General features: G+C 39.9%; 2 protein-coding genes across 2 annotated transcripts in view; one reads left to right on the top strand and one right to left on the bottom strand.

Moving 5' to 3' along the window:
* LOC121655571 (cadherin-23-like) overlaps positions 1-27,984 on the top strand; it is a 34,897-nt gene that overhangs the window by 3,744 nt on the left and 3,169 nt on the right. The window contains exons 6-33 of the mRNA XM_042010323.1: positions 14,714-14,935; positions 15,026-15,145; positions 15,341-15,521; positions 15,681-15,814; positions 16,131-16,340; positions 17,691-17,798; positions 18,808-18,910; positions 20,426-20,551; positions 20,630-20,833; positions 21,010-21,468; positions 21,558-21,674; positions 21,757-21,981; positions 22,152-22,321; positions 23,224-23,361; positions 23,887-24,006; positions 24,121-24,298; positions 24,487-24,698; positions 24,992-25,186; positions 25,268-25,381; positions 25,501-25,630; positions 25,887-26,150; positions 26,236-26,397; positions 26,574-26,830; positions 26,913-27,010; positions 27,155-27,275; positions 27,366-27,445; positions 27,593-27,633; positions 27,786-27,846. Coding sequence (XP_041866257.1) covers positions 14,714-14,935; positions 15,026-15,145; positions 15,341-15,521; positions 15,681-15,814; positions 16,131-16,340; positions 17,691-17,798; positions 18,808-18,910; positions 20,426-20,551; positions 20,630-20,833; positions 21,010-21,468; positions 21,558-21,674; positions 21,757-21,981; positions 22,152-22,321; positions 23,224-23,361; positions 23,887-24,006; positions 24,121-24,298; positions 24,487-24,698; positions 24,992-25,186; positions 25,268-25,381; positions 25,501-25,630; positions 25,887-26,150; positions 26,236-26,397; positions 26,574-26,830; positions 26,913-27,010; positions 27,155-27,275; positions 27,366-27,445; positions 27,593-27,633; positions 27,786-27,846 — 4,550 coding nt within the window. The remainder of the gene's footprint in view (positions 1-14,713; positions 14,936-15,025; positions 15,146-15,340; positions 15,522-15,680; positions 15,815-16,130; positions 16,341-17,690; positions 17,799-18,807; positions 18,911-20,425; positions 20,552-20,629; positions 20,834-21,009; positions 21,469-21,557; positions 21,675-21,756; positions 21,982-22,151; positions 22,322-23,223; positions 23,362-23,886; positions 24,007-24,120; positions 24,299-24,486; positions 24,699-24,991; positions 25,187-25,267; positions 25,382-25,500; positions 25,631-25,886; positions 26,151-26,235; positions 26,398-26,573; positions 26,831-26,912; positions 27,011-27,154; positions 27,276-27,365; positions 27,446-27,592; positions 27,634-27,785; positions 27,847-27,984) is intronic.
* On the bottom strand, positions 668-13,848 carry vsir (V-set immunoregulatory receptor). Its single transcript, XM_042010324.1, has 7 exons — positions 13,571-13,848; positions 5,680-6,066; positions 5,424-5,474; positions 5,222-5,332; positions 4,959-4,986; positions 4,245-4,420; positions 668-1,730 (listed from the first exon to the last, which is right to left on the bottom strand). The coding sequence occupies exons 1-7, from the start codon at positions 13,656-13,658 to the stop codon at positions 1,693-1,695; spliced, it is 879 nt and encodes a 292-aa protein (XP_041866258.1). The 5' UTR covers positions 13,659-13,848; the 3' UTR covers positions 668-1,692.

Below are 27,984 nucleotides of genomic sequence, written 5' to 3'. Positions count from 1 at the left end.
CTGCCTCATCCCATCAAGCTCTGTCTCTTCACATAAAACAAGATCATTTTCATTTTCTCTCCTCACTACTGGTCTTCCTCTAGTGTGCGCCATCTCTGAGGTGCACAAGTGGAACAACCTTGTTCTGTCTATGATAGCTCCCCTGACAGCGGGTGCAATGTCTCCTCATATTGTAGTCATTTTGAGAGCTGCCATTTAAAGGGAACAATTATTTCAGATACTACACACAAGGCTTTAGAGTTTGGGAACTTTATTACACAAGCTAATAAAAGAAAAATGTACATGCCATACAGATATGTTCTCAACACATCTTTTATACATGCTTCTTATAGCATAAAACATCAAATAAACAAAAATTGCATTCAAGTTAACACACACACATTTCAAACAAGCCTCAAACTAAAAAGAATATCGTCTTTTCCCACACATACACTCACAAAGAGGAAATCAATAACACAAATACTTTTTCAGAAAGACAAACATCAATGTACATAAAACCTTGTCCTTTACACCTGCTACACATCACTGATGATTTTGGTTGAGCTTCAGACACACACGCTTGACCTCAGTGTGAAAAGAAACTACCACCTGCTTAACACTCATAACCTAAGTAAGTAAAATCAGCACTGGAGTCACTTGCAGTGATCTCTTATCTTCGTCTTTTATCTTTGGTTAACATCTCAAAGTAATTACTCAACACATTTGCTCAATTTGCTTAACAATTTTGCTTAACAAAAAAAAACATTGTAAAAGCAATGATAAATGTGTGTTGAAGAGTTTGTTGGTGTCTGTGAGGCTACATTCAAAAGAAAAATAAACATTTTATTGATAACCTGTACAAACGCAGAAAAATGAGAAACTACCTCAAAAACAAGTTTTACAATAGATATTTTTTAAGGCCACTGTGCAGTGCTTCACTTTTTAAGTACAAGAAAGAAGAAGCGTATTTAGAAGAACACAGCAAACAGTAACTGAGGTAGCAAAGAGGAAAAATAAGACAGAAACAGGAACAAGTAAAAATGTTTAAAAAATATAATGCCATAAAAAATGACTGACAAGAAAATGAAGTGACCATCGGGTTCATTTAAAAGAAAAAAAAATAGTTTTCTGTTTTGTTCCTGGGATGTATATGTTTATAACTTCTTATTCTGCTCTTATTCACTGATGTCTACACCACATTACCATGGATACCATATAATGTTGGGTCATTTTTATAGGAGATTGCTTCTTTGACAGTTCTCATGATCAATCAGTTAATATTCAGTGATACATTACAGTCTTTTTATGGCACATATTAACATACCAGTGACAGTAAGTTGACATAAAGCAGTCCTAGTTGGGCTCTTTCAGGATTTAAAAGGGCTTGCAGAGGACACACCAGCCTAAGTAAATAAATGTTTATCTGTACTGCATCAAAGTCTGTTGCTTCTGTACATGACAGAACCCCACTTTCAGCACACATCACAGGGTTCATAACGGCTGCTGAAGTTCACTTTTGGCCTCCAGCTGTTGTTGCAAGTGAAAGTAGTATCAGAATAAAAAAATGCAGTTCTTCTCCCTCCTGCAGTCTAGACAAGGTAGAGATGAGAATCCTTGAGGAGAATTTTGCTCTTAAGCCAGAGAGAGAAGGAAGAAAGTTGCAGAACCACTTCCAGGTCAGCAGTAAAAAAATGAACAAGGTTGTTCTGCTCTTTAAACCTGCATGAAGTCAGGAGACTCAGGGATGATGTCTGAAACAGAGAAAAGAGGCGTTTGTGAGAGGTGTCCACCTACACCAAAGAGCATTTCATATGTTTATGCTGACAGGTGAAAAATGAAATATGAGGGTGTTTGTACATTCAGCAAGGCACTTTCTTCTCAAGTATGATGGGCCTTGTGAAATGTCAAGTAGCAGTATTTATCCTAAGTGTATCTACACTTATTACAGACTAATTTCTGCTTTCACAGAATAAGCTGCATTTTGTTGGAAACTCTTCAAAAAGCAGAACAGTCTGAATTGCATGTTAAAGATAACAGGGAAGTGCTGCTAGTTTAACCCTTTAAGCCCTGGGGTTTTGGGAGGTGTAGTTTGCCTGAACAGACCTACCCAAATTAAATCAACAATAACTCTGTAATGTTCAGGTCAATATACATAAGTGTGTTCTCAATGGATAGGTAAGACCCTATGGAATATAAATCCAGTGTCAGAAACATTGTGAATGTTAATATGCCTGTGCAAATTGTCATAAACCATAGGTAAAAAAAATATATCCTCTGCAATTTTTTTTTTTTTTTTTTTGTACACAGATGAAAACATCATGACAGAAATCATTCTGTGCATAAAGATACCACTGCATGGATTCAGCAACTCCTTGACTACAACTGTACAAGGTTTCATGAGAACAGAACAAAGCTTATAGCTTTTATGCAGGTTTTAGTGTGGATAGGACCAGGCGGACTTTCCATTTGGCCACTTGAAAACCAAACTGTGCCAAATTGTGCTGTGTCTGTATTTCCTCCAGAACTTCCAACACTGTGTATTTGGCTCTTTGTAATTTCTTGGACATGTTTATGGCTTTTATCCTTTGTTCTAAATGGATAAAAAGTTATAATGAAGCAAAGAAATGAACGCTGTTCGATATTCGCTCTTTCCGGTGCGCCCACGTGCGTAACTGCAGCAAAATGGCAATGATGCTCCTTTGTTTACGCGCAAGTATTTATACCTGACTGATAAAGTGTCGTTCAAGTGTAAGATATCGTCGGAAAGCTTGTAAGATGTAGAATTTGACCAAACTTTATTTACACTGCCAAGACCCACAACAAGACAACAAAATGGCTGTGAATGGGAGCATATGACATGTTGGAGCATGGCGCAGTTTCACCATTATGGATTACTACGCTGTGAGTTTTGGTCGAAGAACAATGTGGATAGACTGAAAATGACCACAAAAAGGCAAGGAAATACAATAATACATCTACAAACCACTACAGAAAATGAGCTCTAGCAAGAAAAAACCCTCCCTACAAGCAAGCATTAAAGATTTCTTTTTATTAGTTTATAAATCACTATTTTCCTTGTGTATGTTCTACAAAGTCTTAGTCTATTATATGATTTATCATCTGTATATAAGCCTAAATAAATGTTTCCCTACATCTGTAAATTAAGCTCTTTGATGTGATATATGTTATTGCTCAGGCTGTATTTTGTGTCAGTTTCCAATATCATGTGAGATTTTGCTGCAAGGAAGCTGGGCAATCAATCCAAGTATGCCTGGAATGTCTGCACAGGTGCCTCTGAAGCCTGCAGAAAAACATTTGGAGTTGAATCCCTTAGTTGTAACTAATGTTTCAATATTATTTTAAATTGAGTCAGAGGGAACATCTGAAGGGGCTATTAGTGTATAATGTCAGTGCTGATGAGTGAAAGAAGAAAACAGCCACCTCCTAAGGCTGTTACAAAGAGGTAGTCCCAGTTGTTGGTATGTGTTTTTATATGAGGGTGAGGTTGAGTGAGCTCTAAATCCTTATACAATTTTTGTTCTTAAGCTCATCATTTTTGCTCAAAAACAAGAGAATTTTTCCAACCAATACTTCCACAAAAATGGCAAAAATTTCTGCAGAGTTGCATAAAGTCATGGTTGTTCTTTGATTGCATCAGAGTTACTATTACTCTGTAGATTATGAAATGGGTACTGTCATGGCCACATCATTGTGTAACATTAAACTGCGCACACATTTTTACGTAACTTGAGTAGAAGTGTTGAAGTGTTGAGAAGTGAGGTGAATGGTGTGAGACGTATTCTCCCAGAATGTAATTAAGTACCCTTTTTTCTTTTTTTACATTTTATCTTTATTATAACAGAGCACAGCCTTGATTAAAAATGTATAGAACAGATAAAAACAGAATGCAATTATTTTCAAAGCTTTAAAACCTTTTCTATAGTCGAAAACCTAAAACAGGGCATCCATGATTTAAAGAAATTGATCTTAAATTTTGATGCACCTGATCACAGAACAGTTTTCAACTTTGCATCAGTCTGTTTTAAAGGACCTCAAAGAAAACCGCAACATTTCTGAGTCACGTTGGCTTCCTCCTTGCAAGATAGCGATTTAACCTAGATGGTCACAAGAAAAACCTAATGCATACTGCTAAGAAAACTGAAATTTGTCATGCCAACCAGTGTCTGTTTAGTTGCCTTAACATAGTTTTCCTTGCAGCATAAGCTGCATTGTCATGATATGTAGATATGTGGTGCCTGTCTTACCTTCAGATGGGAAGAATACATCCCCATGTGCAGGGGGTGAGAGGGGTGTTCCTGGGTCAGACAACAAGTGGCGACCTGTCTCAGAGGATTGCCTGGTCAATATTTGAGACACAGTACGGGTCTTTCTTTGGGGTGATCCCCTAAGAAACACTGGATTGTCATGGCCTTGAGCCTCACTAAACACACAAGAGAAGCCAGTAAGAAATCGCTTTCAAACTCATCTGTTGCTCAATCCAGCTGTAGCAGTGACAGGGTTTTGATGTTTGGTTTTTGTTGTCTTTTAATGAAATATCAATACTACAGCAAAGTTATATTCATAGGAAGGACAGAGGTGTACATGAATTCCAACAGGGAGGTGTATGACAGTCTCCCCGAGTCATTATATGGTTATAAATAAATCTAAATGGACTTCCCACAACTTTACTTTAATGGCATAAAACATCAAATTTATACATGGAGTCAATGAAAGTGGTTTACAGTAATAAACTCCATCTATTTATCTATACTTGTATGAACATCTGTAGATGACAAATGTCTAAGTTTACCTATTTTGGTCTGATACGGCTGTTTTCATTAAATACCTATTGTATAAGAAGTGTTGTGCATATTATATAATGGAAAATCAGTGCATGCAGCATTATTATTCTAGTGAGTAGATTTGTTTTGATGCTGGTCTGTGAGATCAGCAGCCTGGCAGATTGTGGGAAAGCTTACCTGTCCATCCTCACCAGCTCTTGTGCACCTGGGAGAGAGGAAACAGGAAAAGGGCCATTGTGAATTAACTGAAACAGAGCAGACTGTGAATGTGCTTCCTACTGTGTGAAGTACAGTTAATCCACCTCCCTGACAGGAAACATGTGTCAGAACAAACACTCTGGGAACCCCAGCGTAGGAAATTTATATTTAACCTGCAGCAAAAAGATGGAAATGAATTGTGTGTGTGTGTGTACTTGTTTGTGTATATTAGTAATACATACGTCTGTGTTGCTGGACATTTTGCCTCTGTCTGTAAACAAGCACCAGAATAAGAGGCAGAGAGAGCAGAGCCACGATGCAGGCTGCTAAAGCCAAAGCCACGGGCACAGAACCTGGAGAAGCAACAGAGAGACTGTGAGTTAAATAAATAGAACAACAGCCAAGTCATCCATTGGCTATGAAGGCTTGACTAAGACTGCATACCTCCAGGTGGTGTGGGATCCCAGACAGTGCAGTTTAGAGGGCCATTTCTCTCTGGAATGATCAAATAAATCTCAATATATACTCTAAAAAGATGTAACATTGGTAATAATGCAAATACAATAAGACTTCACCTAGATTACATGTCTCTAACATGAAAATCTTGTGTTAACAGTTATGAAAAATACTTATTTAACTTCTTCAATTAGCTATTTCTGACCTTTCTGTACTTTTACACTGATTCATTTGATGTGCTTACTTGGTGTTATGTGAAGAACAATGTAGCTGTGAGAATGCTGCACAACTGACAGATGATTATGGTCCTTTTTGATCTCCCCAAAAACACAGCAATAGCGACCTTGATCAGCTTGGGTCACGTTCTGCAGAGTCACCCACATTTTATGGTCATCCCGTCCATAATGCAGTCCTGGCACGGTGTGGTTATGTGAATGCTCGACATGTCTTGGACCTTTCCCTCTTTCACATGGTTGGTCACTGTGGGGTGTGAAAAGCCAGTTGTACTTCAGGGTATCAGTGGGGGACAGAGCAGCACCTTTTTGGTCACACAACAGTTTGGCAGTTGCACCTTCAGGACAGGTGTAGTACAGGTGTGGGGCAGAAACAACCAGTGTGGAGTGGGGGTGGGCTGGAGAGAAAAGACAAAAGTGGGAAAAAAAATTGATAAATGTGACTTCCTTTCAAACAGTAAGTTCACTTTATATAACATAAAACACATTTTACAACACAAAATTTAATTTAGAGATGCAGGGCTTTTTATTTTGGCTTTTCCTCATTTTAAAATGCCTACTGCTACTCAAAGAGGGATTTGTAAGCAACTGAAATTATAAGATGTCTTTCCAAAGCTCAATTCTGGGCGAAAAAACACTGTATTAATAGACTACATGTGACAAAGAATCAGAGGAACAAGGGGAGTATTTTAGTAAAAATATGAAGTCACATCTGCTTATGTCTATTATAGTGGTAGCAACGGCTGCTGGTTTTTCCAAGGTACAATTTCCATGGGATTTACATTATATAACTACATGAAACACAGCTATTTAACCAAAGCATAACAGAGCTGAAAGACTAGGACAAAAGCAGCTGTTTCAGCATTGTAAAATTAATAATTCATTATAAAAATCCAATGCATCTGCAATACCTGTGCAGTCAGAAGTTCACATACACTGAATGTCATGGGAATATAGAAGACATGACAATAAGTGTGGCAAAGGTGCATCTTTAATGGGAAAAAAAGAATTTATGTGCACAAGGCTGAATTTATTCATTCAATTAAATTTATATAATGTCAGCCCAACGTTAAACTTATACACACTGGATCAAAATTGTCCACACACCCTCTTAGATAACGTGGCGTGATGAAAGTTTTAAATCTGTAAGTTGAATATGTGTGGGAACTCTTGAATTGACCAACACCCTTTACAAGGGGAAAGTCTGAGCTTTCTCTAAGAGAGAGAATATTTTAGACTTACACAAGTCAGAAATGTCTTGGGTTGGTTGTGAATAGGAAATTGGGTCAGATGTTCAGGAACAACCCAGGGCCCACCAAACCTTAATTCAGCTCTATGTGTATACTGCCAGTTCACAACAAAGTTACTTCAAGGTACTTTATAGACATAATCCAATTTAATCCAAATCACTGGGATCCAGTTTAAACAAATTAGTCTAATTCATAATAACTGTGTTTATAAGCAAATTCATAAACAATCTAGCTATGGAAAATTAACAGATCGCATTGCATTTTCTTTGTGATTCCATCCCCCTCCTGAGTGTGCATGGGGCGACAGTGGAAAGAAAAAAACTTCCTTTTAACAGAAGGAAAAACATCCGGCAGAACCAGGCTCGGGGAGGGCGGACATCTGCCTCGACAAATTGAGCTGTTTAGTCACAATGACCATAAGATTAACTGGAGGAGTGAAGATAAGGCTTTCAGCTGCAGCAATACTATATCGCAAAGTGTATAGTATTATTGCAGAACTCAAATATTGCACAAAATTTATGGAAAAATTAAGATATACTTCAAAATCTTCATAATTCAACAGCTTTAGGTTTACGCTTGAAACTGGGATTTGCAACACGACAGCTAGCCTACACATACCTGACAAAGGGTTTGAATTAAAACAAAGCAGGTTAGCCAAGCTACTAAGCACAGTAGCTAAATTCTACCAGTTCTGTGATAAATTATAGTCAAACAGCCAACCACAAATCTTCTAGAAGCTTGTCCCCCATGGTCACCTAAAATATCTGATCAATACCATTTAGGCATGTATTAAATGAGCAAGTATATGTTCTAACCTGTTGTTAAGAAAAAAAATCCAAAGAAACTAAATTGGTGAACATTGATCCTGCTTCAGATAAAGCCCAATATTACGATGGCATTCATGACCACAATGTTAGAATAATTTACAATACAGAATTAAATTAGATGTCCCCTCGTAATTTTATCCAAAGGAAATTACTCAGTAGGTCACATTTTAAATAAAAAACCTACTAGCTACAATTAATTACAATGCATTTCCTGCCTGTTACCACAACACAAATAACCACAGAGCAAATGTAAATATAGCAACTAGCAAGCTCAACATGGGTTATAAGTCAAAGCCCAGCAATTTCTCTTCTCTGTTTTTAGATGCTTTATATTGTTTTGTGTCTTTGCGATAACTACTTTTTTTTTCCTTTCAGACAGCTGTAGATATATATACCATGCAGGTAGGCCTGTCACGATAACAAATTTAGCTGTACGCGATAAACGATAATATTGCGCAGAGCGCTGTGTCATTTTGAGACCATTCTCAACTAATATAGTGACATATGCCGTAATAATGCAAGTACACATTTTCAAAGGTCAATAAACTAAATAAATAAAAGCGCCTTTTTCACTGTTGCATCTTCAAATAAACTCCAGACAAGTAGACAAGCATGCCGGTTTTAATGACGAACCAAACTTCAGCACTTTACATCGAACAAAAACCCGTGTTCTTCTTCTGCTCTTCAAAATCTACTGCTTGTGAAACAAAGTCATTCTGCCCTCTGTTGGCCTTATAAGTAACTACAACCCAGCAGTTAGCTGGGATACCACATTCACATACGCCGGGACACCGGCCCAAAAGTTATGCGGCCCACTGGGAATCCTCCCAAACCTCTCGATTAGCCGGCATTGCTCTTAATGTGTATTTTGTCATATACGGTAGTATATAGGCTGATTCTATTTGCGTAATGTGCCTGCGGATTACAGGGGTTATTACGGTAGACCAGGAAGTGGGGGCTTTGTACTGACGTCGTAAGCTAGAATGTGTGTGTTCTGCTTACATGTGGGAAGCAGCGAAACAATAAAAGAGGAGATGCTTGCATCTATTATTTACATATTTCAGCATGAGAATCGGAGGTTTAGCGCGAGAGCGTGAGAAGCCACTTAAATACGCAAGTCTCACGGCCATTGCGTGTTGGCAGCCGTGCAAAACAAATGCGGCTTACCGGCTCGTGCTGCAACATGCTGCAGTCAAGTGTGACACTAGAGAGATCACTCCGCAAGAAACCAGAGCGTTTAGTCGAAATACTCCATAGTGAAACAAACCTATTGTCATACACAGTCTATGGTAAAGGGGGGACGAAAAAAAATTATCGCGGCCGGCAAACTTATCGTGCTCTTATTTTCTTATCGTTCAATTAATTGACTTATTGCTTATCGCGACAGGCCTACATGCAGGATCTATTTACCCATAAAAGTAGTAACAGTGTACAAATGTGACTGATGCTTTGTAAAATTCTTTAAGGCAATGTTACTCTGATGTGTCATTATTACCCAGTGCTTGCTGTCAGAGTGAACATTGACACAGATTGGTTACACATGCATTTTATGCACCCCCAGGAAACCAACAAGACAGCTGTTAGATGTTTCATACATATTTCACAAACTCCCTTTCTTACTCAAGCATTCTGCTTTCAACCACATCCTGCTTTAACTTCTTCAGTGCACCATTAAAATAGCTTTAACGCTTTAATGTGAAGTCCAAATGACTGTTGCATTACAAAAAAAACAACAAAGTAAAGTCTGCACAGGTCTGAAGCTTCTCCATAACAATCCCCCAAGCACACACACACACAACAATGCAAACAACGTCTCAAAACCACTTGTGCCATATATGACTGTAGCACACCATGCATGAAAAACAACGGAGCAACTCTTGTCGCCTCATCATTGCCACCCTTTTGTCTGCAGCCGATTGCAGTGTGGTGTAGCATTCGAAGTGGTTTAGTGCTGCAACAAGGAGAGGAAGAGTGTGTGCAAGTGCATGCATGTGAATTACAAGTCTGTGTGGGTGGATTGCATTGATAAAGAAGTACGCCAGCATATAGCACCGTGGATCGCACGTTTCCTGTAAATGTGTGCGTGTATGTGTATAACTGGAAAGCGAGGGAGGAGGGCAGTCAATGCTTGGCTTGAGGAGTGGATTTCCTTCCTAAGTTGTCCCCAGAACACTAACACTCCTCCTCCTGTCTGACTCCTCATAGCTTAAACTTTAAATAAAAGGGTTACATCTGGTCCTGGATGGCACTTTTAAGGTTAGGAAAAATATACAAATAATGACTATCCCTGCTGATTATTCCCATTTTTGATTAGCTTGCAGATTTTTTGTCTTGAGTTTTGAAGTAATTTTCTGGTCTATAAAACCTAAAAAAAAGTTCTGAAAAATGTCCATCGCTATTTTTGACATAACTGAATTTATTATGTATTATTTTAACATTTGCTTTAGTTTAATCTAAGATAACAGAAGTTGGTAAATTCTCAAATAATAAAGAAATCAGATTGAATCAGTTTTGCTTGACAAACAAAAGCCTGATTATTACAAAGGTGACTGATTCTCTGGTTATTGCAGATATTCTAATACTTCGTGGAGGGGACCATATACACCAAGCAGAGGAACCTTCTGGATCAATCAGAACGTACATGAGGAAGCAGAGAAATTGTTTTAGTGTTAATGTCAATATCAGCTTCAGAAAGCTGATTTAGACTCAGCAAGGAAGGAAATACAGTAGCTGAACAGCCAGTGATCTTTGCTCTTTGGCTGGTCATGCATGTTTGTAGACACGCCATGTGTGCATCCTGTGTGTATATTTGTGTGTGTCAGTGGATATTAGCTCTGCAGCCCATTCCTGTGTGTGTGGCTGAACCCTACTCTTGCCATTGTGTGCTAGGAAAAGCAATAGGAAGACCGTGGAGGGTGATTAAGGTGAAAATGTTACCCCCCGGCTGTTCCTGCCTATGTGGTGGGACAATAGGGGGGGAAGCCCTTCTCCTCTCCTGTTTCACACCAACCCTGCCCGCCTTGCTGTCCTTCTTTTTAACCACTCGGCTTGCCTTCTTACATGTATCACATAGATAATATTTCAGAGATATCTTACTGACAAGAATGGGCTTTGTAAGGAGTTCTTTGGATGAAGCAAGTATCTTTTGTTTAGCATTTGTTAGGGTGCCAAGTGGATGGCGTTTACCACTGTCTGCACCTCATCTGTTTTGATGTGGTTCCAAACAGGCAGCCAGTTTTGCTCTGTGTGTGGAACATACAAGATTTCTTTGACTTACATATACCAGACATCTGTGTTTGGGCTCTATTATAGATCTAGGTTTCCACCTGTGAGTTCTGTGCTTAGGATTCTGATAGCCCCTGAGGGCCAAGACACAGTCCCTCCTTTGTTTTAGGTCTTAGTGCCACCTGTTTAGGACATGCTGTCACAAACAGCTTTCTTATTTTCCAACATGTTAATTTATGCTTGAATTCATCCCAGTGTAATGATGCATGCCACCCTTACGTGAGAATAACAACACCATCTTGTCAAACATATTAAACATGCATTACAGGTAAATCTGGATATTCATTTTGAAGTTAACTACCCAAGCACAAGTCCTGCTTCTTGACACACACCCCAAAGCCCTCCCTTTTTACATCTTCTGTCATGGGTAAGAGGATGTGCATGAAACCAGGAGAATATCCACCTACACACAAACAATTAGTAAGTTTCAGTGGCAGCTTTTGCCATGACAGCAAACAGATGCATTCAACAACAGGAAGTATTTAAATCTGGCACTGAGACACCTTTACACAAAAGGAAGTGGTTGAAGTGTCAGTAGGTCGTGTTGAAGAGTCCACGACGTGGCTCATGTGTTCTTTTAAGTAGTTAGTGTTCCAGTTGAGGTAACTAGTAATTCAGAATGTGAACACACCTCAGTTTCAGTTGCCTTCCTCTTTATATTTACAGAATCCTCTAAAAACATTTAGGGATGTGAGGGGTTGTGTAATGGCAGAATATTTACAACATAATTACAACAGTGTTTCTTCATTTTAACAGTGCAGGCATGCAGCTGAAATATCAATTCTCCTTTTAAACAGCGTAAATCTGCTATTACATCATTTTAATAAATGTATTTAACAGATACCAATTTGTTTGCTTCCATCATTTAACTGTTTCTACTGTAGTTAAGTATCTGTGTTTACAAGGTTGGAGTTTTTGATGATGCAACTAGATAAAGATCAAGGCTCTAGATGTGTGGGGCCTTGGGCTGTTCGGGCTAATCACCAGTGTGGGAGACAAACTGTTCCCAGCAACATGGTCACAGATGGTAATTCCATGTCTCATTCTGCATGTAAAATAAGACTGCAGGCCCAAATGTACAGACCTTTAAAGAGGTAATACCCACAAAAATCACAGAGCAAAGGTACTGTCCTTCTTTCACATTTGTCTTTGTATTACAAATGCAGACTGCACCCGCACAACTGTTGAACTGGCTGACTCTCCCTGGTTAGGCCTGTTCTTGTCAATGAGATTGACTAAGGACACCTGTATCCTAATAAAGATTTACTCACTTAGGACGGGATCAATACCCAACACAAGCTTGGGGGGGAAAAACGAGTAGAAAGCAAAGAAGCGGAAAAAGAGTATGGTACCACTTTGAGCACTTCATTGACTGTGTTGGTGTGTACCATTGTCCTCCACAAGGAGCTAAATGCTTATCAGAGAGGAAAAGAGGCACTGATTACAGCTGGGTTTCACCCTTTTTTTTTTTTTTTTCTTCTTTTTTAGCGAAGTGGAAATCCATTATTGGCAGTGGCACTAACAGCTGCTTTCATCATAGGCTGAAATGAAGGAAACTTGCTTGCAAAGAGGAAATACCAGGTCTAAAACGAGGGCACTCAAATTGTTTTCGAGTCTTTAAATGCAGCCTCCCATTGGTCTGCCTGAACAGTTCAGAAACTGCTTACATAACATTTATCTCTACTGGCTCAATTAAGTAATAAGTTATTTAAAATATATTCAATGTTTATACTCAGAATGTGTCAGCCAGATGTTTAATATTCTAAGTTAAACATCTTTGTCCTTGAAACAGTTTTCGTTAGCCTATCTAAACAGACTTAAGCTGATAAAAGTTTTCATGGTAGTTTGAGGTGAAGCAATCTGATGCAACAGCTGCTTCTCCTCTCTCCTCCTCAACTCCAAGCAAAGTCCTTGAATAAACCCCTGAATCTGATTACAGCTCCAAGAATGCGTGAGGAATTCCTATAAAAAAAATAAAGGAGTAATTAAGCAAATGGAGAACTTGTTCACTAAACCCATGTTTCATTTCTCTCGTTGCTGACCACAGTTCCAGACTAGTAACTCTTAAGACTGTTGTTTGCTGCTGAGATTAAAGTGGATTTCACTAACATGGGAGGAGCTTCACCAGATGTTCAAAACAATAATGAAAAGTGGAGTTTTAACCCGCCTAAAGTTTTAAAGAAACACAATTAAGCGATGTTGGAGAAATAGTCATTCCTCTAGCTGTCATGTTACACAACACCACATGTGCACGTGGGAAATAAAGTTCATAATTAATGTTATACATTTCACTTTTCCCCCTGTTTACATTAATAAATAAAAATGTTTTGGATGGACTTGTTACAATATAAAGTTTTGTTCCATTAAATGTATAATTGCCAACAGTTGAGCGCACAGCCAGACGGTCAAGCAAGCCTGTTGAGCATTCATAAAAACATCAGGTCAAGGATCAAGGGATTTTTATTATCTCGTGAGGGTAATTTGTTGTACAGCAAGCAGTAACAGCAGGTGTCAGAGCGATTATATTTTCAAGTGCTTACCTCCAGTTGTCACAAACAAAACAGGGAAAATCCAAAACATGGACATTTTTCCCCACACCGATGTCCTACGTGATAATGCCCTCTCCATGTCTGTAACGCGAAGGAGGATGGTGTTTGTCTCGGTCTGTGCTCGACTTTTCCCCGCTGAGTGAACCCCGATCAACTCTTTCTCGTTCACTTTAAACTGGTGCACGAAAACTACACTGTACCCCGAAACGCAAAAAGGAGGCTGACAATTTGTTTGTCTTCTCAACTTCACTTATGTGGTCTGACTTGTGCTGCGTAAAGGCAACGTGATACTACAAGAGTAAAAAGGCTCCTCCCTGCTGTCAGCCCCCCCGCCCCCCTCGTGCCCCACCCCCGGAGAGTGCGTGATGTCTTCCACATCTGCTCTTAAATCTTTGTATGTTAAAAAATAATAATACAGCTATTAAATATAGCAAGCTAGAGATGTGATGCGATCATACAAGCTGGGATTGAACACTTTGTTCACTAAATCCAGGCTTTCCATGAGAAGTTCCAACAGTATTACAAATCAAATAAACTATGGGACAGGGACATAAATGGAAAAGAGGACTTCTGCTTTGGATCAGCAAACACTGGCTGTCTCCCAGTCCTTTTTACAGCTAGCCTACTTTGTGATGTTAACTGTACACATACTGTACCTGTAAAGTTTTGTGACTGTCTCCCACACCGCTACAGTCATCATGTTATTTAATCTGGTCTCAAAACAACCTTTGTGGTTGTTGCGGCTGCAGCATGTATGGGAGGATTTCCAATATTTATCACAAGTTTTGTTTTTTGTTTTGTGTGTGTGTGTGTTTATGAGTATGTATTGATGAATCACAGCTTTGCAGCCTCTACTCATCATCTTACTTAGATTTTGCTTTTGCTTCTCACATATTTCTTTCAGTTTTGCTGTTAAATCCAACACCTTCATTTCATTTGTCCCATAACTAAATCCTGAGTAGCACATGTCATATCTAACAATGATAAAGGGCAGCAAAGGCTTGACCTCACTTAAAGGTTGAGTGACACTGTTGCTGGAGGTGAATGACATTTTGTCTGTAACATTGGTGAATTTAGACATTAATAACAGATACTGCTGTTATTGTTTATTTCATCAATGTATTCTTCTGGCAGACCTCAACCACCATCTATGTTCACATTGTGGATGAAAATGATAATGCCCCAGAATTCCGTGAGGAGGAGTACGTCACAGTGTTGAGCGAGGGACCAGAGACAGTTGGAGCCACGATTGCTACAGTAACGGCCATCGACCCAGATGAGGGTCTGAATGGCACCCTAAGATATGCCATCGCTGCGGGTAACCTGATTCAGACCTTTAACATCAACAGCATCACGGTGAGACAAGAAAACTGTTTTAGTACCAAAGAGGGATATGCAACAGCAAAAATAAAATTAACCTTCTGTGTATGACATGTTTTTTTTTAGGGGATAATCACTGCCGTGAAGGAGTTGGACTATGAGATCAGCAATGGACATTATATACTGGTTGTCACAGCAACTGACCAGTGTCCAAAGCCTGCTCTTCGCTTGACATCTAGCACAACAGTAAGAACACACATAGTGTTTTTAATGATAGATATTAAAACACTGCATATTGCAAGATGGACCTAACTAATAATAGGATTGTGTACTTATTACATGTGATAAATTAGATTACAGCTGACTTTCTGTTACTGCCCCTAACACAGTTACCTAGCAACTGCTGATTGTCTTAAAAAGTCTCTCCCTGTTCCCCTTTAGGTATTGGTGAATGTCTTAGATGTGAACGACGTCACACCTACTTTCCCGAGAGCTTATGAGGGACCCTTTGAGGTGACCGAGGGTCAGCCAGGACCCCGGGTGTGCACTCTTCGTGCCAGTGATGCAGACTCCGGTCTCAACGGAAAAGTGGAGTACAGCATCACCGGTGGAGATAACCAAAGTCAGTATCAGGATGCTTATTTTGCTTGTGCCTTTAGCAAAAAAAGAATTGTATATATATATATATATATATATATATATATATATATATATATATATGTATATATATATCATTAAATCTTTTCTATTTATCTTTGAGCTTTCTGTTTCTAACTTTTAGATGAGTTCATGGTTTCTCCTGTGGAGGGGGAGCTTCGAGTGAGGAAGGATGTAGAGCTGGATAGAGAGACCACAGCGTTCTACAACATCACCGTCACAGCTAGAGACCTTGGAACACCATCTCGCAACAGTTCTGTGAGTTAAATTACACCAACGCTGTCCCACATGGGCAGGCATTCTCATCATATCATTATCATATCCTCTTAGACAAACAGGAACTTGCAAGCTTCACTTCTGTACTGAAGTGTGGCCTATGTGCGTACTAACCACCCCTCATCTCTCACAACTATACTATTACGAAACCACACTACTGTCACTAAACAGAGTACATAACCTCAGAAATCTTCCATTAGCTTTAGCAGAGTTTTTATTAAACATTCATTATTTAAAAACAAATAAAATGATCTGTGTCACATAGTGTATTCTTAAAGTTGACTATGGTTCTCCTCAGGTGGTGGTGGGGGTATTTGTCCAAGATATTAATGATAACGACCCAGTAATCCTTAACCTGCCTTACAACACAAGTGTGAGTGAATGGGCTCCCATACACACCTCTGTGGCCAGAGTTGGAGCACAAGATGCAGACAGTGGACGTAACGCACTGCTCACATACAACATCACTTCTGGGAACCTGGATGGAGCCTTCTACATCAATGACACAGTGAGTGAAATGAATGAAGCGTGAACATGTAAGTCTTATTTCTTGCAGCTCTCAGGTTTGAACACATTTTAGGTTCTTTGTTTAACCTAAGAAGCAGGTGGTCCAGCTCCCTCAGATCTTTCAACATGCTACTGCTGGTAATTCATACATTATTTTCTGGTAAACATGTACAGCGTGTTGTAAAAAGGGATGTAATATTAGAAAGGTGTAAAAAGATAGTATTTCCCTCTTTTGCTCAAGCATCCTGTAATCACACCACTGCTGACAATAACAAACACAGATCCTTATGTATTTAGTTACTATCCAAACAATGTCAGAACTTTAATTTCTCAGTGAAATAATATAAAAAAACAGAAACAGCTAATAAAAAGGATTTACCTCACAGAAAACCCTCATTTTAAAATGGCACAACATAACTGTCAGACTTTAAACTTCTGTGCTTCTGACTGATTTTGATGGCTCAGTAACATTTATGATGTACATTCCTGGAGCCGTTGTTTCCCAGCAGCGTGCCCATTACTGGGAAACTGCACTTCACAACTTTATATATATATATATATATATCTATATCTATCTATCTATCTATCTATCTATCTATCTATCTATCTATCTATCTATCTATCTATCTATATATATATATATATATATATATATATATACAAATATATATCACTCCTCACTATTGATTATGATATTTCAGTTCAAAGTCTTAATGATTTGGTTGGTTTAACAGGTTTGGCTCTCAGCTTGTTGCCACAGTAATTAAAGAGGCGGGAGCTTTATGATTCAGTGGTAGTTTTAAATCCGATATTAAAATGGTAAGGCCTTTCACACTAGCCTTTACATGCTGCCTCCCTCCCTCTTCTATTATTACACTGCTATACGTTATGACTTGACTGAACAAAATGTAAGGGGTATCAATTACTTTAACTTCTGGATGTCCACAAACTTCTATAGAGAAAAGACTGAAATCAGACCAGCCCGTCTGGCTTCAACAACCATGACACATTGTTGTTACTTAAATCCCCTTTCTTCCTCATTCTGATGTTCAGTTCATGAACTTCAGGCAGTCGTTCGGACCACGTCTATATGACTAAATGCATTGAGCTGCTGCTAAGTGATTGGCTGATTAGCTATTTGTGTTAACAAGCAATTGAACAGCTGTACCTAATAAGGTGGTTGGAGAGTGTATATGTATGAGCATATGTTTCCCTGAAAGCATATACACTTACTAAATGGATTAAGCGTTGCTTATTTTGTCATAGTTTGTCCTTCATTGTGAAGTGTATTGAGATTGTGTGTTATACTAAGTGTTACATGGCTTTGTGTCCTTTTCCCTGTGTTTTTTAGACAGGTGTGGTGCAGGTGAACAGACCACTCGACAGAGAGCGAGTACCTGAGTACACACTTACTATAACTGTCAAGGACAACCCAGAGAATCCCCGCATAGCTCGCAGGGTAATCAATTCCTTTATTCTGTGCATGTGATGCTCAACTCACACTCTTATCAACTAAGCAGTCTAACAGATAAGCTGCCATAGATTTAATATAAATTATCTCTTTTCACAAATATGGTATATGTTTTTATGTGTACTTCTCAGTTTTGCAGCAAAGTGCAGCAAAGTGTAAATATTTATAATTTCCCAAAAAGCCTTTAATGTGATTTAAATCCATGCAACCATGCAAGTCGCTGCTTCAGTTGGCGCAATACAGAGTTATCATTACATCTGTAGAAGGGTCATTTTTCTATTTGAAAAAAGATTAAAATAAAGAGATATGATTGTCACATGACACCACATGGCCTTACGTAGTGATTCATACAGTGTTACAAATAGACAAGCATCACATTAAGCACACATCAAGGCTTGAGTACAAAAAAGTATAATAGAGTCTACTCTATTGTTGCATCCTTATACCTAAATTGTTTACATATATATAGTTGCATTCTCTATTATCTGCCTCTGTTTTCTCCCTATAAAGTGGGGTAAAAAGTCACTTAAAAAGCATCTGAACCACTCACACAGCAGATATTTTTTCTAAAAAGAAAACAAGTGTGACATGCATGAAGCTTGTGTGAGTAAAGGTGAGAAATTGTTCTTACTAAGCATGCCGAACAAGTTAACCACTCAGCCTTTTGAAGTTTGCACAGTGCTGCAGAACCTGTCTCATCTGACATCCTCATTGAGTGGCACACTCTGTGATAGTTTTCTTTTTAACTGATTTTTAGATAATTTTTCTCACTTCCTTACACAACTGTTTCATCTATTCAGTTTCATCACATTTTTGATGTAGTTCAGGGTTGCACGGGGCAGGTCTATCCCAGCTGTCAAAGGATGGGTATGATTGGTCAGTTAATCACCAGTTAGCCTAAGATGCATTGAGAGAAAACCCCTGCAGATACAGGGAAAACAGGTGAGCATCTTCTTATTAGTTGGCTTTTTGTCCTTTTTTTGTCCCACTCCACCAGGATTCAGACTTCTTGGTCATCACCATTCTGGATGAAAATGACAATAGGCCTATTTTCACCAGGAGCAGCTACAGAGCTGAAATCACAGAGAACTCTGCTGCAGGTAACGTGTGTTTCTGTGCAGTGTCTCTACTATTCTTTTTTTTAAGCTTCAGCACCTATCTTTACCTACAGCACAGAGCAGTATTGTAACACGGTCTTTACCACTTTCTAATTTTTCATATTCACAGTTCATGCTCAGAGAGTATATTTTTATTAAGGTTTCTATTTCAGCTGGTAGGTGAGTGCTTTACTTTACCTTCATGCTTTAGAAAGGAATTTGTTCACAACATATACCCACACCTGTAAGCAGAGACCCAGTCATTCAGTGAGAAATCCTTCTTTATTTAAAATTAAGGCAGCACTTCTGACAAGTTTTTGAGTGTCAAATTTGTCAAACAACATCTTACTGAAGTGCTTTGGTATAATTTGAGATCAATCTTGAAATCTCATGCAGTAAATACCACGGGGGGGTTCTTGCTGACTGCTGTCTGTTTAGAAAATAAAAGTCTATCCAGCTCTGACCTTTTAACCTTTTTTTGTAACTTGTCATTGTAGAAATTACAGAAGCAGAGAGCGGCCGTGCGCACATGTTTTTGTAACACCGTTTTCTTGTGATAACAGGATAATTTATTTCGTTATCTTAAGAAAACAAGCTTTGTTTACTCAAGATAACAGATTATCAAATGCAGGGTTGTGGGAGGGACTGGAGCTGTTCCTAGTCCATCAGAGAACCAATACAGACAGACAAGCATTCAGTCAGACTTGCATGCACTCCTACCGAGAATTTAGTGACTCAAATCAGCCAAACATGCACGTCTTTGGCCTGTGGGAGGAAGCAGAAAGACATGCAAACTCCACACAGGTTCCCCCCAGAAACCTACTTGTTGTTAACATGTAAGAATTATATATACACTACCTTTCAAAATTTTGGGGTCACTTTGCCATGGGATTCAATAGGGAAGTGACCCCAAACTTTTGAACGGTAGTGTATATATATATATATATATATATATATATATATATATATATATATATATATATATATTATATTATATTATATACAAATTATATTGCCTTTTAATGAGTGTGTTTGTGGTCTACTGGGAGCAGTGCTGGTTTCCAGTCTGGTCTTCCAGTCAGGAAACAAGGACCTACAACAGCTCTCCTTCACACTTTGGATGCTGCAGTCTTTTACTGAAGAAGCTCTGCAGGGCTGTCAGTGTACGGGAGGATTGGGGTGTTGGAGAGGGGGACTGTTCTTAAACATGGATAAGAGGATAAGAACTTAGCCATTATCTTTTTTTCCCCATACACCTGGTGGATCCAAGGGGCATCCTGGTGCAGAGCTGTTCTGTACTGGAATACCTCTAACCAGCAACGGATGCAAACTGACGTCAGATCAAGGAACATCGATCACTGATCAATACATCAGATTTTACTTCTATCAAGTCTGACAAAGGCTGAAATTGTGATGTGTCTGATAATTAAGTTTTACCATTGATCATTCACAGAATTACACATCTACACCATGACTTTAAAATGGCTCAAATCAACATCATCTTTTCTTGTCCTTTAGGCAGCACTGTAACTGTTTTAAATGGACCGGTTCTGGCTGAGGATAGAGATATTGGGCCTAATGCTGTGGTGAAGTACCGCCTGCTTGGAGCAAGAGTTGACCTCTTCACTGTTGACGCCAATACCGGTAACATCATCTCTCCACAGAGAGTCACCAGAAATGACAAAAAGTGCCAAGTGTTTACACCTCTGTGTCTCCCTCCAGGCATTATACTGGTCCGTCAAGGAGCAAAGTTGGATCGGGAAGCTTTTCAGGAGCCTCGTGTTGAGCTGATTCTGGTTGGGGAGGACATAGGAGGTTTAAATAACACCGTCCCCCTCACAGTGACAATCTTGGACCAGAATGACAACTCTCCTGTCTTCAATCCATCTAGTTTTAGTGTTCGACTCCCTGAGAACAGCCCAACTGGTGTGTGTGTTGTCTTGTAATTGGTGTGTGTGAGTGGTCTTAGAGGAAAATTGGTTATATAACACATGTATATCAGGGTTAAAGTGTGACTGATAGCATTACATCCCCTCTGGGTTTGTGTTTGGCAGGTAATGTCTTGTCAAAAGGCTACAAATGAGTGTGTCTGTCACTTCCAGGTGTGGTGGTGACCCAGCTGTCTGCCACCGATGCTGACTCCGGCTCTAACGGCTGGCTTACGTATCGGCTGGAAAGTGGCGCTCAGGACCGTTTTGTGGTTGACCCGGTCTCTGGTGCTGTCTTGGTGGGCAACACCACACTCGACAGAGAAGAACGTGGCTCCTACCGCCTTGTGGTGATGGCAACTGATCGCGGCACGCCCCCGTTGTCAGGCACTGCTACCCTGACAGTCATCCTGGATGATGTCAATGACTCAAGGCCACGTTTTATAGAGCCTGTAACCGTGATAAATGTCAATGAGTCCACACCACCTGGGGTGGTGGTAGCTACGCTGACTGCTGAGGATCCTGATCTGTATCCCCGGCTCGAGTATTACATCATCTCAGTGGAGGCAAAGGACGATGGGAACAACCCAGTGAATGGCCTGCAACAGTCCTTTGGCATTGATTTACACACAGGTGATTTTTGGATCTCTCTTTCCTCTTGGATAGCAGACATTTTGAATAAATTACATCTGGGAAATCAACATGTTTTGGTGAATTTCCAGGCGCAGTGTTTGTGCGCAACCCTCTCAACCGAGAGCTGGTAGCTACATTCGAGATCATCGTGTCTGTCCATGACAATGCCAGCGAAGTCATCGACAAGTCCGTCAGTGTTCCCAATGGTAAGTTTGTCTCATATTTGTCTTTAATTTTTGCATTTAACTTTGATATCTGTGCTCATCTCTCATCTCTTGATCTCTAAAGCGAAACTAACCATCAACGTGTTGGATGTAAATGACAATGCCCCTCGTTTTCGGCCATTTGGTGTTACCAACTTCACTGAGAAGATTTTAGAAGGAGCTCAGCCAGGCACAACGCTGCTGTCAGTGTCAGCTGTAGATCCTGATAAAGGTCCCAACGGCCAGGTTATGTACCAGCTGCTCCACCTGCCTCGAGGAGGATATGTTAGATTGGAAGACCCTGCCATTGGTAGGACCGCCAACAAGCTGCTCTTAACTTCCTGAACTAATCAAAGTTGAAACTTGTTGCTGTATTTTTTTTCTGTGTGTCATTTCTTTCTTATTGTCATGCCAATTTAGAATACCTGAATGAGCAATGAATCTGAATTGTATCTGTCCCTGTGATATCAAATGTTTTAGGAAAGATTGTAGCCAACCAGACAGTGGATTTTGAGCAAGTACAGTGGCTGAATTTCACCATACAGGCTCAGGACCACGGCACGCCTCCTAGGAGTGCCGAGCTGCCAGTTTTCCTGCTTATAGTGGATGTCAATGACAACAACCCTGTCTTTCTACAACCATCCTATCAGGTACTGAACAGATCAAATTTGTGGAGGGCTGTTGATTTGCAAAGTCGTTAAAAAAATCTCTTTGTTGGAGTGGAAAGAGTAAACAGGAAAAATATTTGTGCAACTTATAACCTGGATATAACCATAAGCAGTTATTAATCACTTATTAATTATTAATCCAATTAGCTGCAGCTGTGTTTGACTGAAGTCTAAGGACATGTTCACACAGACAGGGGTACTTTGTTAAACAGTTTTTAAAAATGCTGGCAGGAGTAAAAAAAAAAAAAGATGGTGATCTACCCCTTCTCTGAAGGCCTGTCTGCTAATCAGAAGGCTGAGTTGCTGTATGTAGCCTTGTCTTCAATAAAATGTTTTAATGTCTTTGTGCTTTGGTGTAGATGGAAACTAGCTGCATATTTATATGCAAACACATAAAAAGTCCTGTTAACAAGATCAGCACCAGCACGGTCTTGGCTACGTCTGCCGATGCTGTGTAAACAAAGGAGTTAACAGTGCATGTGGCGATGAAAGCCACACATATTGTGGTGCACAATCTTATGCTGCAAGCAGTAAGAAACACTGATTATCCTGTCCACACATATCCAGTGCCTCAAACAGCATCTGCATGTAAACGAAGGCACAAATACAGAGAAAAAACTGGGTATGCCAAAATACTCATGTACATGTGGACATGGACTGAGGTACTTCTTAACAGACTAATTTTATAGGCTGACCCAAACTTACCATAACAGGTAATAACAAAATTATCTGTTAGGAGAGGTGTAATGATGTAATTTTGTATTATTATTATTTTTTTGGTGCCAAATGTGTCATAGAATCACATATTAACCCAGCTGCCAGTGATGTAAGATTATTGCATTTTTGGAGTTTCTTTCAGCAAAGTGTGTTTTACTTGTTTGTAGGAGCCAGTGTTTGAGAATGTGAATTTGGGCTCCACCATAGTTCGAGTCAGAGCTACAGACGCTGATTCTGGCCTATTTGCTGTCATTGAGTACAGCCTGGTAGATGGGGAGGGCAAATTTGGCATCAAACCATCAACTGTAAGTTGCTTCATACATCAGTAAAATAATTCCTAATATGAATGTAATTATGCATTACTGTCATGTTTTTTTTTTTTTTTACTTCAGTTTCTTATAAAGTAAAAAAGGAAAGCTTTACTAATTCTTCTTAACTGACTCTTCCTAACATTAAACTAGAAGTATAATGGCTCATTTCAGGGTGATTAGCGTGAATATAGAATTCTGAGTGTTAAGATTTTCCCGGAAAGGCTAAACCAAAACTCTTCATACCTGTTTTAACTGGAAAATGTCAGAAACTTTCCCTCAGACGTTCCCTGTGACCTCAGACAAAAGGTAAACATGTATCGACTGGTACGAAGTGGTCTGCTGCGTTTTTTTCCTCCAGGCAGTGTTGAACGTCATCCTGCCTGGAAATTAAAGTTCAAACCAAACATTTAAGTGTCCTAGGGTCAATCTGCATATTTCATCTCCACTTCTTTCATAAACACAGCCACCACTCCCAGTCAGGACTTCCTTCCTAATCATAGTTTCTCTCTTCTTTGTCAGGGAGAGATCTATATCCTCTCCCCTCTGGACAGAGAGACAAAGGACCACTACACTTTAACTGCTGTTGCTCGAGACAATCCCGGCGGAAGCCCCAATAACAGAAGAGAGAACTCCGTCCAGGTAGAAATGTGGGGCTGTAATGCTTCAAATCAGTCACATCAATTAAAAGTCTTTTATCTGTTAGTTTGCAGTAAATAGAGAACCTCATACATAACCTCCTTTCTGTCACATCAGGTCCTGGTGACAGTCCTGGATGTTAACGACTACCAACCCCGCTTCACACAGCGAGTGTACAACACCAGTGTGTTTGAGAATGAGCCCAGTGGTACATCCGTGATAACAATCATGGCTGTTGACCTGGACGAAGGCGAGAATGCTGCAGTACTTTACAAAATGCTCGGGCCACTTTCAGGTATTATTACACCCATTTAAGTCTTCATAGAGTCTCTAATATTGTAGTTTATATCCAGAAAATATTCTATATATGATTCTTCTTTTTATCATGGAGTTGGTCAAAAGAATGATGCTCCAACATTGAAGGTGGGAAGCATAGAGGGAGTTATGGGGCAGCTATTCCACTCTTTCTCTTTGTATTGTTAGATGCATTCTCCCTAGATCCAAACACAGGACTTGTGCGTTCCCGGCGTCTGCTTCAGTCTTCAGAACGTTTCAACTTCACTGTGGTGGCTACAGACCAGGGACGTCCTCCTCTATGGGGCACTGCAAACCTGATCATCACAGTCATAGATGTCAATGACAACAGACCTGTGTTTGTCAGGCCGGCTAATGGAACCATCATCCATATCTCTGAGGTATCTGCATTCATGTCCTGATAAAAGTCATTCAGGGTAATGAGTCTTTCTAACACAGTATCATTAGGCCGATAAAAGAAGCTGATACAACAACTGCTTATCAAATGTTTGTTTTTTTCTCTGATAGAAACATAGATTTATTGTGGTTTGTGGGTATTAGCAGGACATGTTATCTGTCTGCTAACTGATAGTCATAGGGTCATAGTCATCAACCACAATCAAAACAAAGACACCACAACTACAAGTTGGAGTCAGTTTAGTTCATATGAAGACTAAATGTTGACTCTGTGCAGGAGCAGCCACCAGGCCTGCCAGTATATGAGGTGTATGCAACAGACTCTGACGAAGGAGTGAATGGAGAGGTTCGCTACGCCTTCCTGCAGACTGGTGGGGGGAATAGAGACTGGGAAAACTTCCAAATCAATGCCATGTCTGGAGTCATCACCACTACTGTAAAACTGGACCGGGAGAAACAGGCCCTCTACAGCGTGAGTTAACAGCATCTTTGAAGTTTGTGAATCTTAAATATTGCACATCTGTTTCTGATTGTGTATAACTGGCTCCCTCAGCTTATCATTGTGGCCCGTGACATGGGCCAGCCTGTGCCTTATGAGACCACTCAGCCTCTGCAGGTGGCGCTGTTGGACATCGATGATAATGAACCTGTCTTCCTCAAACCACCGGTGGGTGTTCATGCATCTGAATGTGATGTAATGATGAGTGCATTTCAGATTAAGTGTTAATCTTATGCTATTATTTTTCTTTCTTTTGGTCTGTGTGTGTGCATGTGTGCACACCTCAGCGTGGCAGCTTGCCTTACCAGAAGATGACAGTGCCTGAGCACTCTCCTCCAGGTACTGTAGTGGGGAACACAACCAGGGCTGTGGACGCTGATGAAGGACCCAATGCTGTTGTCTACTATTTCATTGCAGGTAATAAATTGTTTTTAACATGTGGCAACATGTTGTGGAATTTTGCAGCTCATGACGAGGCTATAGGGCCAAGCTTTTGCCTATTAAATGTTTATTTTAATCAATTTTTTATCCTGTAATTTCCTGGATCCCCCCCAAAAAAAAGAGGATAAGGAGTTTTTTCCTAATTTATTTTGTGTCTATTGTGTTGTTAGATGAAAGCCATTGTACCTCAGAAGCTTATAAATAATGAAGACATTTGTGTCTCTTCCTGAAGGAGGAAACAGCGATGGAAACTTTGGCTTGAGCTTAGATGGAGAACTGAAGGTTTTTAAGGATCTGGACAGGGAGGAGACACCAGTCTACTCCATCTTCATCAAGGCTTCCAGCAACCGGAGTTGGACCCAACCCAGGGGTCAGAGGTCATTACAAACCAAAGCCCTGGATCCTTCTCTTGACCCAAGCCTGCTGGAAGTCCGAATTGAACTGGAAGACATCAATGACCAGACACCACGCTTCACTAAGGCAGAATACACTGCAGGTAATTTGTGTTCAGGTTATATGTGGGTGGGTGTGTTACTCTATGTAAACCAAAAAGATCTTCCCTCTTTGCGTCCTTGTTTCAGGAGTAGCAGCAAATGCCAAAGTGGGTTCAGAGTTAATTAAAGTGGTTGCTGTAGACAATGACATCGGCAACAACAGCATTGTCCAGTACCACATTGTCACCATCCGCTACTTCCAGTCCCAGAGCAACGGCAGTGAGGATGTCGGGAGTATCTTCACCATTGGTAAGTTTCACTTTGTTTTCATACACTGATTAAAAAATAAAAAATTACCCAAGTCTATCAGTGTGCACTATGTTTCTGAATTCTAGAGCAGGATGCATTGTATAAAACGCATCTCTATGAGTTTGTCCTGCCACTGAGTCTGATTTGTCTCCATGTCTGTCTTGTAATCCCCTCAGGTTTGACAGACGGACTCATCCGCACCTATGACCTCTTTACTGCCTACAATCCAGGCTACTTCCAGCTGGAGATTTTAGCATGTGACTTTGCTGGACACAGTACAACCACTAACGTGAATATCTACATTCTCCGGGATGACCAGAGGGTGAAAATAGTCTTTAATGAGATTCCTGATTTTGTTCGCGAAAACCAGGAAGATTTCATCAACCTGCTGTCCAACATCACCGGTGCCATTGTAAATTTAGATGACATACAGGTTAGGCTTCTTTGTGATGTTGCTTTGTTGGTTTTGTTTATATTTCTATTTATATATTATAAATATCTGATATCTTATTTAGTTTCACGTGGACAAGAAAGGCAGAGTGAACTACGCCATGACTGACATGCTCATTCACTTTGTCAACAACCAGACCAACACCATCCTCGATGTTGAAAGGTTTTGTACATCTTTGTGCTTTGACCCCAAATCTTTGTGGTAACACGGAGTGAGCCTTGTCTGACACCAGCCTGAAGAAGTCTGTAGGCACAGCAGAGGATGGTCTCTGCTCTGCTCTGACATTTTGTCTGTCACATTTTGCAGGGTAATCCAGATGATTGATGAGAACAAAGAGCAGCTTAGAAATCTTTTTAGGACACACAGTGTTGTGGATGTTCAGCCAGCTGTTGGTGACAAACTCCCTGATGACATCTCCACACTGCAGGTCTGCAAAGTTCAGCGCTGGCACCCAGACTGTTGTAGATGTTATGTTGTACTGGTGGTGTTGAGCTTTCTTTCTTTTACTCTTTTACAGATGGCCATCATTATCTTGGCTGTGCTGCTGTGCTTGGCAGGAATTTTGTTTGCAACAATGAATTGGCACTATCGCAGAGTGTAAGAGTCCTCTAGATATTTTGAGCTATTGCAGATTTCTTTTGAAGACAGTGATTTGAAAACAGCTGTATCATGTTTAAGCTGTCAGCCAGAGCAGCAAATCAACATGTTATTGTTCTCATGATGATGTCTCTTGCTGTGCTGCAGACACCAGAGGAAGCTGAAAGCAGTCGTTGCAGGATCAACAGGTAAGAAACAGCTTCCCTGGCGGGACGGTCCCATTTAGCTGTTCAGGATGTGGCTTTATCATCTGATAACACACAGTGCAAAATGCTGCTCAACTTGCTGCAAAGCTGCAAGGCTGATTTTCTTATACAGGTATTTGCCTTTTACCATACAGGAAACCAAGGTCTAATGGATATCCTGGACATGCCCAACACCAACAAATACTCTTTTGAGGGGTGAGATAACAGCTTTATTACCATACCTGAGAGGCACACATTATTTACAAGAGTTGAGTTTTGAGAAGTTGATAGATTTGTTTTTTTTTTTTTTTTTTTTGCTTGCTTAAAGGCAACACAGACCACTCAGATTATACT

Source organism: Melanotaenia boesemani, chromosome 16, assembly GCF_017639745.1.
Source record: "Melanotaenia boesemani isolate fMelBoe1 chromosome 16, fMelBoe1.pri, whole genome shotgun sequence".
Classification (NCBI taxonomy): Eukaryota; Metazoa; Chordata; class Actinopteri; order Atheriniformes; family Melanotaeniidae; genus Melanotaenia; species Melanotaenia boesemani.
The sequence above is the reverse complement of the archived record's forward strand: the minus strand, read 5'-3'. Positions and strand labels throughout refer to the sequence as shown.